General features: G+C 34.4%; 2 protein-coding genes and 1 long non-coding RNA gene across 3 annotated transcripts; 2 read left to right on the top strand and 1 right to left on the bottom strand.

Moving 5' to 3' along the window:
* The first annotated feature begins 4143 nt into the window (after nt 1–4143).
* LOC105117727 (uncharacterized) lies at nt 4144–5884 on the top strand. Its single transcript, XM_011015482.1, has 2 exons — nt 4144–4724; nt 5109–5884. The coding sequence occupies exons 1-2, from the start codon at nt 4194–4196 to the stop codon at nt 5277–5279; spliced, it is 702 nt and encodes a 233-aa protein (XP_011013784.1). The 5' UTR covers nt 4144–4193; the 3' UTR covers nt 5280–5884.
* A 3081-nt stretch (nt 5885–8965) lies between these two features.
* Nucleotides 8966–10512, top strand: LOC105117728 (mediator-associated protein 1-like). The gene has a single exon (XM_011015483.1). The coding sequence runs from the start codon at nt 9126–9128 to the stop codon at nt 10269–10271; it is 1146 nt and encodes a 381-aa protein (XP_011013785.1). The 5' UTR covers nt 8966–9125; the 3' UTR covers nt 10272–10512.
* Nucleotides 10513–11774: 1262 nt separating this feature from the next.
* Nucleotides 11775–12686, bottom strand: LOC105117729 (uncharacterized). Its single transcript, XR_840794.1, has 3 exons — nt 12496–12686; nt 12317–12396; nt 11775–12048 (listed from the first exon to the last, which is right to left on the bottom strand). It is a non-coding gene; the product is annotated as an uncharacterized LOC105117729 (long non-coding RNA).
* Between the last annotated feature and the right edge of the window lie 433 nt (nt 12687–13119).

Below are 13119 nucleotides of genomic sequence, written 5' to 3' on the forward strand. Positions count from 1 at the left end.
AAACCGGTTTGAACAGGTTTTTTCCTTAAAAAACTGAACCGAACCGAATTGGAACCGGTCGGTTTTATCCGGTTCGGTTTTTTTTTTTAAAAAATTTCAGCTTAGTTATTTTTTTTGATAAAAACCAAACCTAACCAAAAATAAATACTCCTAACCAATTCAATGAAAGAAATAAAATTGATAGAGATTATTCTTATAAAACATAAAAAATATTATTAAAATTTCTCGTATATTTTAAAATATTATTTAATATAAAGGGCGATTAAATTAACCCTAGTTTACCATGCCGGTCACAATATATTAAATTCCTGGAGAGATGCTTGACAATTTAGTTGTTAGGGAATAATCCATATAGAAATTGTATTTAACTATTTATCGATGAAAAGCAAGTAATTCATATTGTAAGGAAATCCTGGAAGAGGAATCTAATCTAGATCTCGTGCTTTACTTTCGGAAGAAACTCAAAACTCAAAAAATAAAACTAAAGAGAAACTATTCCCTGCTGATGCCCAGAAAGGTTGAAACACTGAAAAAACAATCTTTAAAAACTGAATAGTTTGAAGCAAACGAGGAATTGCAGAAGAAGATGAACCTTTATTTTTAATTCCTATTAAGCACTGGAATTATGAGAAAATAAACAATAATTGACATTTTACGGCCCTAGCTTAACAATTTTAAGACATTGTTTCGTGTTACGGTTTATACATGTTTTTATTTTAAATTATTTTTTTTGTATTGTGTTTTCAATTATTTTTATGAGTTAATATTAAAAATAATTTTTAAAAAATAAAAAATTATTAATTATTAATTTTGAAATAAAAAGTCTCTCTCCCCTATGCACATGGCATCCACCCAATGACAGTCAAAGTAATTATTTTGTGGGACAGAGTTTTCGTGGCGTTTCTTCTAATAATAATAATAAAATAATAACCCAGAAGAGAAATGCGGTTTTTGGTGGGAGAAGAAAGGCGACGCGGGACCCTGCGCCATAATAAATACGTCCATAGTTTCTTTTTGACATTTGTCTCTTTTTGATAAGCTGTGGGGTTTGTCAGAAAATAACACGTGAGAAACTTGAGTCCCTGTAATAAAAAGTTGGATCCAGCTGGATGGAACGTGTCACTTTTCTGCGAATCAGAAGGAAGTAATTCCCTACTTGAATTTATAATTCAGATTTTTTTATTCGTAATTCAAGATAATCTGACATAAAATGACTCATAACAAATTTGAATGGAAATAATTATAAATTAAAATTCATGATTTATTTTATTTTTTATTAAAAAGTAAAGTTGACTCGACTTTGTAGTATTTTTTTGACCTGACATTTGCTTTTAACAATAAATTTATAATTTTTTATTGAAAAAACCTCTAAAAATTAAAAAAGAATTATTTTTCTATTTACAAAATTCATCTCAAATGAAACAAATCTCTTTTAATTTAAATATAAAAATTTATTCTCAAATCAAACGAAATTTCCTTTTCTTCTTTACATTGAAACCGTAGTTTTTTATACATGATTCTAGAAGATAAATCACTTTCTAGATCAACAGGAGGTTAACTAACTTGAATTAATTTAATTATTTTTTTATAAAAATATACAAATTATATACATTGAAAAAATAAATTAAAAATAAGATTATTAAATTTTAATTAAATTTTTACTAGCTGATCAGATTACAATTTATTATTATTATTATTATTATTATTATTATTCAACCTGGCTCGGCCTAATTCTCGGATCAAGAATCAACTAGGAGGTCAAGTTATGTTTTAAAGCCGTGGTTGAACTTCTATTTGTAGTTTTTGTTTTTTCTAATAATATATAATAAAGGAGGCGCACATTGTAAGAATATGCAAAAAAAAAAAGTGGATTCGACCATGAAGAAAAAGAGGTCGGGTTTGCCCGCCCGATATCTTTCCAAGACGGGCCCGCCCGATGACGAAGAAAAGTCGAATCTCGGACTAAGAAGTCGGGCTTTGAATCGAATCAAGGCCCATCCTCTCCCTCCAAATCCAGCGGCCTCTTCCTCTTTGTCGGTCCTAGTCCTATATATCTCCAGCAACCCTTTTCAATAACCAATTAATTGAAACCTCCTCCTCGTCCATGGCAATCTTACCACGCAGCTCACACTAACGCTAAAGCAGTTCATAAATTTCTTATCCCGAATTTCTACTTAGGTTGTTTTATTCACAATTATTTCACCTTGTGCTTGCAAATTAAGACAATTTCATTCGAATCTCTTAGGAATGGTCGATGCTGTTGGAAATTTGATTAAACAACGTGCTATAATATTTGTTTTTATTTTAGGCATGGAAGGAGTGAACAAATAGGGATGACGATGGGCAATACTTAGATGCTAGGTTTCATGTACGTCCTACCAATTAATTATTCCTTGGTTAAAAATTTTATATATTTATAAATTATTTATTGGTTTCGGGGTATTTATTATATGCTATTATTAATTATCCAAAAAAATAAAATAGTTTATTTCGAGTTAGGCTTTGGTAAATTTTAAATCGAATTTGATAATATTTATATTCTATTCATTACATACACATGATAAGATAACTATCTAAATTACACTTTTATCATGTTCATTTTGAGCAGTTTATGAAACGAGTAAAGGATCAAAGTATTTTGAGAGGGAGGGAAAAAAGGAGGCTTTAACGAGGCAGAAAATCGAAAACATGCGTGCTCAATGTGCGAAGCTTAGTTCTGCTGATATCTCCCATTATCAAACAGTAAAGCTCAAGAATCCCTAATCAATGCTTGTGGTTTTTCTTTTATTCCTTTTGCAATTTATAATGTTGACGATGCACTATTATTTATAGGCAGCAGAAAGAAGAATTTTAGAGCTCGAAGCGACGCTTGATCTTTCGAGGATTTGCTTGCATGTGGAAATGGATGCTCTGCATGCGGCTGTTGAAAGTGAAACAATGAGAGTAATCCATCGTTGAAAGGGAAACCAATGGCTGCTAATTATGATGTTTGAATTGGATCAACTGTCTGATAAGCTTTGTAGGCACGAAGATTTGGGATTGTGCTCCATTGCCTGGTTTCATTGCACGTAAATTATGCCCAGAGTTAATTATTTTTCTTCCTACAGATTTCAAGAAATATACTAATTACAGTAAAATAACTAGAGAAGGATAGTCGGCATGTTCTTAATTCAGATTCTGTAACACTTAAGGTGGTAAATGGCCCGTTCGCGTTTCTTAAAAAACACACTAAGTTGTTTGGTTATGAATTATTAAAAAATAAAAAATATGGGTTTCTTAATTTATTTATGGTAGGATTTTAAGAAAGCATGGAATTCATGTTTTTCGAAATACAGTGTATATTGATAAACTGTACCCTATAATTGCATTCTTCAGGAAACATGAACAGTTCCATGAATTTTTTTTTTGTTAATTTTTTAACAGTTTTTTTAAAAAAATTAATTTAAAATGAATTAAATTCACTTGTATTGTGATGTGAACAATATTTTTTTTCTAAAAAACTAGTACAGAATAAATTAAATTTACTCGTACTATAATATTAATTTTATATTTGATAATATTTTATCTAATTTTATTATACACTTAAAAATTTATGAAAACTATAGTTCTTATTTAATGAATTTTGTACGTAATGAAATTATAAATAGTTTAATAAAATAATAAAAACTATTTTATATAAAATATTATTTATTTCATGATGTAATAAGAATAATTAATTCTATAATATTTAAATTTTAAATTTTAATATTAATATATATATTTTTGAATTATTTTAAAATCTTAATTTTAATATCATTCTTAACCAAACATATTAACTTATTTTTTTTTAATTTTAATTTTAATCACAGTTTTAATCAAATATTTATTTTTTTAAACTAATCTCAACTGAAAATACTTTTTATAGAATAATTTTTTTCAAATCACAATTACAACAGTTACAACAATATCAAATACACTCTAACTAATTAATTATTTTCAGTATATACGAACGTAAGCTGCAAAGACAGGTCGTCTAGTAAAATCTGCCATCTTTAGGGACCTATTTTAATTTTTAAAACTCGACATAGGACTTAGGAGTCCAATGGTGATCCAATACATATGTGCCACGCTTCACAACATTGGATAACTTCAAAACCTCTCAGCACTGCCAGTCTCAAAGTGTCCATTCTCTTTTACGCTGCTCCGCTAAACAAATGGAACTGACACCCATTATTCCTACCTTCAAAATCTCTTTGCCAAATCCGGGAAGACAAGCAAGAACCCATATCTCTTGCTTAATCGCTCCAGTTTCTTATTTATCATCACCAGACCAAGTGACAACAACAAAAACCCCCCTCAATTCCAGCAACATTCAATATGAGATTAACACTAACAATATAAAAAACGTAGCTGTGCCAACCATGACTGAAGTATTGGCTGCATCCAAGGCCCAGAACCTGGACCTTCAGCTACAAACACTAGGACCCTTTTTCAGAATCACAGCTAAGAGTCTTGAAACTCAAAATGAGCTTGGGAGAGCTGAAGGGCTGATAAGGGTCTGGTTAAAAGGCAAGATTCTCCATTTGGATTCAATAAGATTGAGAAGAGAAACACTTGGCATGGAAAAATCAATTTTTGGCATTGGTTTGTTCATTGGAGCTGTTGCTATTCGTTACGGGTATGACTCTGGTTGTAAGACTGCTGAGTTGCTTGCTATTAATGACTCTGATCTTTACCATTCTAAGGTTATTTGCCTTCGCTCACAATTCTCTTTTTAGTTTACGGAAATCGAAGCAGCCTATTCCGTTCTCTGCTTTAGGTCTTTGGGTAAATTTATCTGCTTTCGTTACCTTTGATTGAAGAGCTAAAGTTGTTTTGATCTGATTATTTAAGCAGAAATTCTTCAATGTTGTGGATTCCTGTTAACTATTTTAACCCTTTAGTTACCCACATGGTCACAAAATTGTGCAGGTTACCTGTAATGATAGGTCAATTACACTGAGCATCAGGACTTCATTATTTATTGCTTCCAAAATATGATATGGTTATTGAAAAACATAACTTCTTGGATCTTCTTCCGAGCAGATGTAAAATCCTTAACTGTATTGCTTTATCTCTTGATTTGCTAGCTTGTTAGGTTCTACACTAGAATTGGGTTCGAGGCTGTGTACGAAGTGACGGGCTCGACTATTGGAGACCTTCCTCACATGTTGGTCTGGGGTGGCATTGGAACCCGAATGGATGCTGATATCGAAGAGCTTCTAATAAAATGGTGTGCCAGGTTCAAAAGTCGAGAATGAAGGGTGATACCCATTGCTTATGCAGTTTATTCTGCAATCATGTGGTTCAAAAGTCGAGGATGGAGTTCTGAACTGAAAAGAATTATGTTTGGCTGAAGGCATTAGCCTAAATTATTGCCCTGATCTATTATCTCGGAGAAATATAATGATTTTCCTGGAAAATGCTCATACTTTGCGGTTGATATCAAGATGCCAATAAATTCTATTGCTGGTTTGATGAGGCCAAAAGGAAGGAAAAGGTATTGCTCTTTTGGTATGATCGTGCGTTTCAACGGCAAGACTCGAAATATAATTATTTGCCACTTAAGTTGCAAGTCATTACATTGTAACATGATGTTCAAGCACAGAGCTTACCAGAAAAATATCATCGACTATTTAGTGATCTGCTGTCTTCTAATACCAGCTAAATACTTTCTGTTCAAAATCTTGTAGCAAGCAATGAAAGCAGTTTTTTCTTGAATTTTTTTTTTTAAGGAAACAATTTGCAAGGAAATGTTGTCATGATGTTGGAAACATGTATCCACTTTGTCCTATCTAGTTCATATATGTGCATGTAGAATTTAGTTTCCACTAGAAATGAATTGCAACTCCCATTGTTTTCCAAATGATGATGCTCCTGTTTTTCAGTATGACTTCAACCGAAGCTTTTTCAACATCTAGAATGGTCCATATCATTTTGTCTCATTAAAATGAAAAAAGCACTTGCCTGCCATATTCCAGGAATTACATATCACTGAAGTTTTTATAGGATATTAAACAATAGAAATTTTCAAAATTGTGTGTAGATTTGGGGGCTATTGGACTGATCCAAGTAATTGATCATGATGAATTGCATACTCAAATGATCAGAGCAGTGACTTGCAATAGAAATGTGGGATCTGTCTGACAACACGGCAATCCAAGAAACAACAAAAATACGATGTGATGACTTAAAGAAAACAAGATACAAAACAAAGGAAAGAACCATATAACACACGACAAGAAAGCTTGCAAACAAGATGGATGAACCTCTTGCGGGCATTTCAAAATCAGAGAAGAGTCTAGGACCTTAGGGTACCCCTTTGCTTCTTGTAAAAGCAGTGAATCCATGTTGGCCTTTCTTGCAGAGCACCAACAGAAGGTAATGAGGTATCAGAACTGCATCAACTGGACAAAACGGAAGAATGAAGAACTTTCAGATCACGAGAGAGAGAATCAGTCCAATTCCTGGAAACGTGTCAAGGGATTTGGCATTAAATACGGTAGAAATTGTCAAGTTTGACTTGGGTTTAATTTCATACTCTATCAGAGTGGCCAGATTTCCAAGATTATCAAACCTCGACTTAATTGTCGTTCGATGGTCCATAGTCTAGGATCCTCCGACCATCACAATGTTCTCCTTTATTGAAAACCTCCTAGCTATCTCTGCAGCCGCCGCAAATTTCCTCTCACGATCAAAGTAGTGTGAATATGTCGCCCCGAGATCGTCACCCTTGCGTGTCCTGAAAAGTTTGGAGAGAATGATTTCTTGGGCACCAACGGATGACAACAACCACAAGCAGAAATCATGCATAATAGAGATATGAATTGCCAATAGCATCAGATGCTCTGTTTTATTATTCTAATTCTATTCACAGTTGATATCTCTATTAACGCTGACACTGAGCAGGTCTTTTTATCTCACGACATGTTGCGAGTTTAACTAAGAAATGATTGTTCATATTTTTCATCAGTGTAGGTAAATTAACTTACAGAAAATTAATAATCGAGTTTAGGAAATCAAGCAAATTAGTCAAGCAAATCAATCCACAATAAGTGGTCATTCATGAAAATTAATCTCTAGTTGTCTGTAAATAATCAAGCTTGATCATAGGCAATAGAGTGGGATCTTGATACAATGCCAGCACTATATATATTTATAGTGTAATCCTTGTTTCTTTCTTAATTATGAAAACAGATTCTCTACATATCATTCTGTTTTTATGGTATCAGAGCATCTCATCTGGGAACCGTAGCAATCACAACATCAAAATTTTAACCAATCTTCACAAAAGACATGGCTTCATCTGCAAAATGGGATAATCCAAATCATCCACTTTATCTTCACCACTCAGATCAGCCAGGTGCCATCCTCGTACCGCAGGCCTTGGTGGAAGATAATTACAGCACATGGAGACAATACATGACCATGGCTTTGACAGTGAAGAATAAGCTTGGACTCATAGATGGTTCAATCAAAGAACCAGGCGAGAGCAATCAGGAAGAATGTCAACGATGGAATCGGTGCAACAATTTGGTTAAAACTTGGCTGCTAGGATCAATGTCCAAAGAAATTGCTAGAAGCGTCATCAATTGCAAAAATGCTAGACAAATGTGGCTCTATCTGCAGGAACGATTCGCACATAGAAACGTGGTCCAGCTATTCAATGTTGAGAATGAGATTCATGATTTGTGCAAGATAACATGTCTGTCGGATCATATTTTACAAAACTGAAGGGCCTATGGAATGATCGTGATGCACTCTGCACCTTTCCAATATGCACCTGTGGATCACTTAAGAAAACCATGAAGTTCCTTATGGGACTTGAATAGAAATTTAAAGAAATAGAAGAACGCTGTACTGATGTGAAATAACTTTGTTTGCATAACTGGCTTTACTGTTTTTAAGATTATCTGGGAAAACACTCAATCTTGAATGATATACAAAATGATCCGATGATATCCTTGGCATACTAAAAGAATCGTTGTTAAGTTGTCCAATTATCAAAACGTTCTCCTTCCTTGATTGAAACATCCTCGAGATGTATTGATGATGTTATCATCTTATCTACGGATCCAGCTATTTGCAGGCTTCTAGTAATTGATGGTAGGAATCACTTCTTTCATGTTGAGGTATCTATCACATGGTATCCAATTTCAGTGACCCCAGGAGACAGAGAAGACATAGGTGAGAAAGGCCGGGGTTTCCGATGATCAAAGCAAAAGATCACAGTTTTTTTTTTTTTATCTCAAAACTACAGTTGTTTTGATACAAAACATCTAAAATCTACTGTGTTCTCTGCGCTCACGATTTGTCCATGAGAAATTTTAAAATTCTCCATGATTAAATGTCAGCACTTATTCAAAGAATCCATTTCAACGATAGACATTAATAAGAGAGAGAATCACATTCAACAAGAAGATTTTCTCCTATCTCAAAAAGTACTATTATTTTACTATTAATTTTTGAATCGATTATTTTTTTGTTTTATTTGAAATTCAAATGCTACAGCCTAATCTCTGGTCATATTTTCAACGGCTATAATCACATATAAAAGGAGCTCTAAAACTATTATTTCCATCCATCATTTTCATATGGTTGAAAGAGAGAGTTTTATAGAAAATATAACCGGAAGAGATCGGTGCAAATGTAGTTTTTTAAAATAGATTAAACGGCAAAAAGTATTGTCGTTGTATATAAGGATTGCTATTCACAAAACTTACATGCTAGCCCTTATAATTAAGGAGTTACATTGGAGAGCGTGAATGCCTATACTCTTACAAAGTAATTATTGATATAATTATTTCTTAAAAATCACAAAATCTAATTAGTTTCCTCTTGATGATATTAATAATACTAATATTACACATTAATGAATCTCATTGGCTGTTAGCTAGCATTACTACTCCATATTACAATAATAACGTTCGGATGGTTAAAAATTAAGTCCTCCCACCGTGAGAAATTCCACGATAAGGAAACCGACAGGCACACTCTATTGTCCTCGTTTAAAAACATCTTGGGGAAGACTCTCTTTCTTCTCTCCAAGGCACGCTGCCGCCGCTAATCAAACTCTCTTACAAAACCCTATCCCTCCCTGTTTCTCTATGGCACCAAAACGTGCTCCTCCCGTTGAAGATCCACCTTCTGCTTCTAGCTCCGAAGAAGAGGAAGAAACTTCCAGTGGTGAAGAAGAAGCATCTGATGATGAACAGAGCCACCCCTCTCCTCCACAGCCACAAACCAAGACCATCCGAACCCAAAACTCAGCCCCCGAAAAATCCGAGCCCACCACCCAACAATCTGAATCTGAGCTCGAATCTGATTCTGGGTCGGAGTCAGAATCCGAATCTGAATCCGAACCCGACCAGAGTGTCAAGCCTATAACCTCTAAACCAATGGAGGAGACCCCATCGAAGGAAGCAGCAGCGGTCAAGAAGTCCAGATCCAAACCAGCTATAGCCGCCACTCCGGAGAAATCAACAGCTGTGAAGAGGGGTAACGGGGCTGATCGCGATTCGAAAGACTTGAAACGGGCTAAGAGCAAGGAATCCGAGCCTGAGAAGTCCGAGGACTCCAAAAAACAGCTCTTTCAAAGGTTGTGGACCGAGGAGGATGAGATTGCGCTGTTGCAAGGTATAATTGATTTTATTGCAGAGAAAGGTTATGACCCATCAAAGGATATGAATGCGTTTTTCGATTTTATTAAGAAGTCTTTGCATTTTGATGTGTCTATGACTCAATTGAAGGATAAGATTTCTAGGTTAAGGAAGAAGTTTGAGAATCATGTGAAAGGGAAAAAAGGGGAAAGCAAGATTTTTAGCAAACCGCATGATCAGAAGGGGTTTGATTTGTCGAAATATATTTGGGGCAGTGAAGGGACTATTAAAGCTAACGGGAAGAAAAACAATAATAGTAATGATAATAAAAGAGGGAATGCTAAGAAACTAGAGGCATTGAAGGCTGAGTTGGGTATGGATGTGGAGGAGGAGGAGAGAATGGAAGTTGAGATGGAGAGAGATTCAAGTGTCAAAAAGGTTTTGAAGTTTGATGCAAGTGTGAGTGGTGGAAAAATGGATGATTATGTGGTGAGAAATGGATTGGATTTTGCGCATGGAATGAAGAAGGCAGAGATGGAGGCGAAGTGGAGGAAGTTGCATATAGCTGAATTGGAGTTGTTTTTGAAGAGGAATGAATTGATACGAGAGCAAGCAAAGTTAATGCTGTCAGCTTTTAAAGCTGACAAGGATTAGAGTGGTCGAGAAGATACATGTAGAGGGGTTTCATGGTTCAAGTAACAAGTGATCTTGTTAGCTCTTCCTTTTTGGTTTAGGTTTCATAATCAGCACTGAGTTTGGAGTGTTTAGCTTCATAGATAATATTATCCGTGGTCCTTTTGTTCTGCACAATTCTGTTTTCAATGCTTAACTCTCATTTAGTAGCTATGTTATGTTTTATTTCTCATTTAGAAGATATTTTGTTGTTTGTTTCTTATTTCATAGTTATTGTGTTTGATTAGTGGGTTTAACATCAATAAGTTATTGTGTTTGATTAGTGGGTTTAACATCAATAAGTTGTTTATTTGTTATCCATCATCGCCTTGTGGTTTGATGTGCTCTGCACAAATTCCATAGGTGCTCTTAACAGTCTTATCTCTGTAGTTTATTGGGGAAATAAGTTGTTTCATCACCATGTTGTTTGATGGTCATATGAAATTTGTCTTCACTTTCTGAAAAAGTTTACTCAAATTATGACTGTATGGTGTGTTTGCAGTAAGAACTTGCATAAAAAGTATGTTGTTTCAATTTATATCAAGGAAACGCTTCCCTCGTAGTTAATATATCCTTGGAAACAAGTTCGGCAGATGATAGAGAAGCTATTGGCTTCAGATCGATTGGTGGATAACTTTTCAGATTATTATTATTACTGTTTTTTTAGCTTATCTGCCTTATGTTGGATGATATCCACACCATGTGGGTTAATGATGCTTAGCGATAATATGAGATGGCTTGGTGAATGTGGCTTGTTCCAGCCTATGGTATTGGCGCACACACATTAACTTGGCTCCGAAATAGAGTAGAAAACCAAGATCCACTTTAAGCAAATGAACTTGTTTCAGAAATATGATTGCTTGAAAAAAGTGTGCCTTTGTAGTGCACAAGGCAGACTAGCTGCTCAAGTAAATATATATGTTATGGACATGGTAAAAGCAGTGAATTTGTGTGCCTTTCTTTCGAAGCACCAGCAGAAGGTATTGAACGATCAGAATTCCATCAGCTGGACCACACAACTGAAGATGGATAAACCTTTCAGATTACGAGAGAGAGAGACCATATCTGATTACGGGAATCCTGTCAAGGGCTTTGGGGTCAAATTCACTAGTAATTTTAATGCATGTCTTGGGTTTGATTTTATGATGCAGGAGAGTAACCAGCTTCCCACAACTGTCAAACCTTGTCTTAACTGTCGTTTTATCAACCATTGTCCATGTTCCTCCAACTACAAGAACATTCTACTTTTCTGAAAGCATCCGAGAGACCACTGCTGCTTCTGCAACTTTCTTCTCATGATCGAAATAATGAGCATATGATGCCCTTAGGAAGTTAACCTTGTTTGTCCTGAGAAGTTTAGAGAGAATGAGTTGCAGTAAGTCTCCTTCCCTGTTTAGGCAAGTATAGATAATAACAACAGACACAAGCCATAAGCATGATGACTATTAGCAGGTTATTTAACGTATAATATGTTGCTAGTTTAACTAGGAAAGTCGGTCCAATTTGTCACCAGTGCAGGTAAAATAACTTCCGAAGTAATTGATCCCTCAAAATTTGGTTTTATCACTCTAATGCCTGCGTTAAATTCGTGAAATCTCTTCGAAGCAAGACTGTATAGCGTCTCCATACCAAATGCAAGGTGTGGAGCACCAAAAGTTGCAGAAAGCTGAATTATATGGCGGCTGTTTGAAGGAAGTCTCGTAGATAAAGCAGCATTTTTGTAGAAGTATTCTACTTTATCCGGAACTAGAAGCTGCACCTGCAGTGGACCAGAAGAAAAGGTGATTAAACTTCTACATTTCCAATCAATTTGGGTAAGACGAGATAAAATGACAAATTTTTGTTTAATTTGCATATGTTTTCTCAATGCATCAGATCATTTGAGTAAGGAAAAGTACATTATGCGAGGAAACAGGAATTTTGTCATTTCTTTCCGCGTTGGAGAATCATACAGTATTCAATGTGATTGAATTTAGGAACCTTAGCTTCAGAATCTTACTCAGGTAAAGCACAAAAACAGTCCATACCTTTTAGAGCTATGATCTGGCAATTTCAGTGAAAATGTATCCTTCATGGTCGGCGATCCTCAATGTAAAGGTTGTGAAATCTTCCATAAAGCGAAAGAGATCAGATAAAATAATAGTGAAGTAACAGAACATGATTTTAAGTTTACAAGTAAGAGCTGAGAACTAAATCCAGAACTCACTGGTAATTTTGAGTCAACATCGACCTTAATAGAAGCATGAATTTCTTCCTGATTGTATTCTGCTGTAACACCTGCAATTGAACCTTGCGCTATCTTGCCAGCATATTAAGCAACAGCTTGAACAATGCAAGACATTCAATTTTTCATCAATATATGGCACTACAAGGAAGGATTAATCATAATGTGGAACAGATCTGATTAATTTCTTAGTTAAAATAACCATATTCATTTCTATACTCAATGTATCTTGTAATTTAATATAAAAAGTTTAAAAGGTTGATAAATAATAATAAATAATATATGATAAAACAAGTGATCATTGTAGGTTATGTAATTAATAGCTGGTATCTACAAAATAATTTTTTTAATGGCATGAGGGTTTTCTAATAATAAAATCAGTAATTTTATCAAAAAAAATATCATGATATTTTGAAAAGATAAACTATGAAAATACATATAATAAAAATATTAAGAATAAAAAAGTTATAAATTTTTAACATTAAAAATTTATAATATAAGTTTTTTAGCAATGCAACACAACCAATTTAAGGCTAATAACATAACAGAGGATAGGATCAAAATGTGCGCGAAATTTCTGACATGAAATACGAAGAAAGTTCTTTC

The sequence above is a fragment of the Populus euphratica genome, unplaced genomic scaffold (genome assembly GCF_000495115.2).
Source record: "Populus euphratica unplaced genomic scaffold, PopEup_1.0 scaffold1490.1, whole genome shotgun sequence".
NCBI lineage: Eukaryota > Viridiplantae > Streptophyta > Magnoliopsida > Malpighiales > Salicaceae > Populus > Populus euphratica.

Coding starts and splice junctions, on each gene's coding strand:
- LOC105117727 (XM_011015482.1), top strand. CDS start 4,194: ATGGAACTGACACCCATTATTCCTACCTTCAAAATCTCTTTGCCAAAT. Junction 4,725..5,108: donor CTGATCTTTACCATTCTAAG/GTTATTTGCCTT, acceptor TTGATTTGCTAG/CTTGTTAGGTTCTACACTAG.
- LOC105117728 (XM_011015483.1), top strand. CDS start 9,126: ATGGCACCAAAACGTGCTCCTCCCGTTGAAGATCCACCTTCTGCTTCT.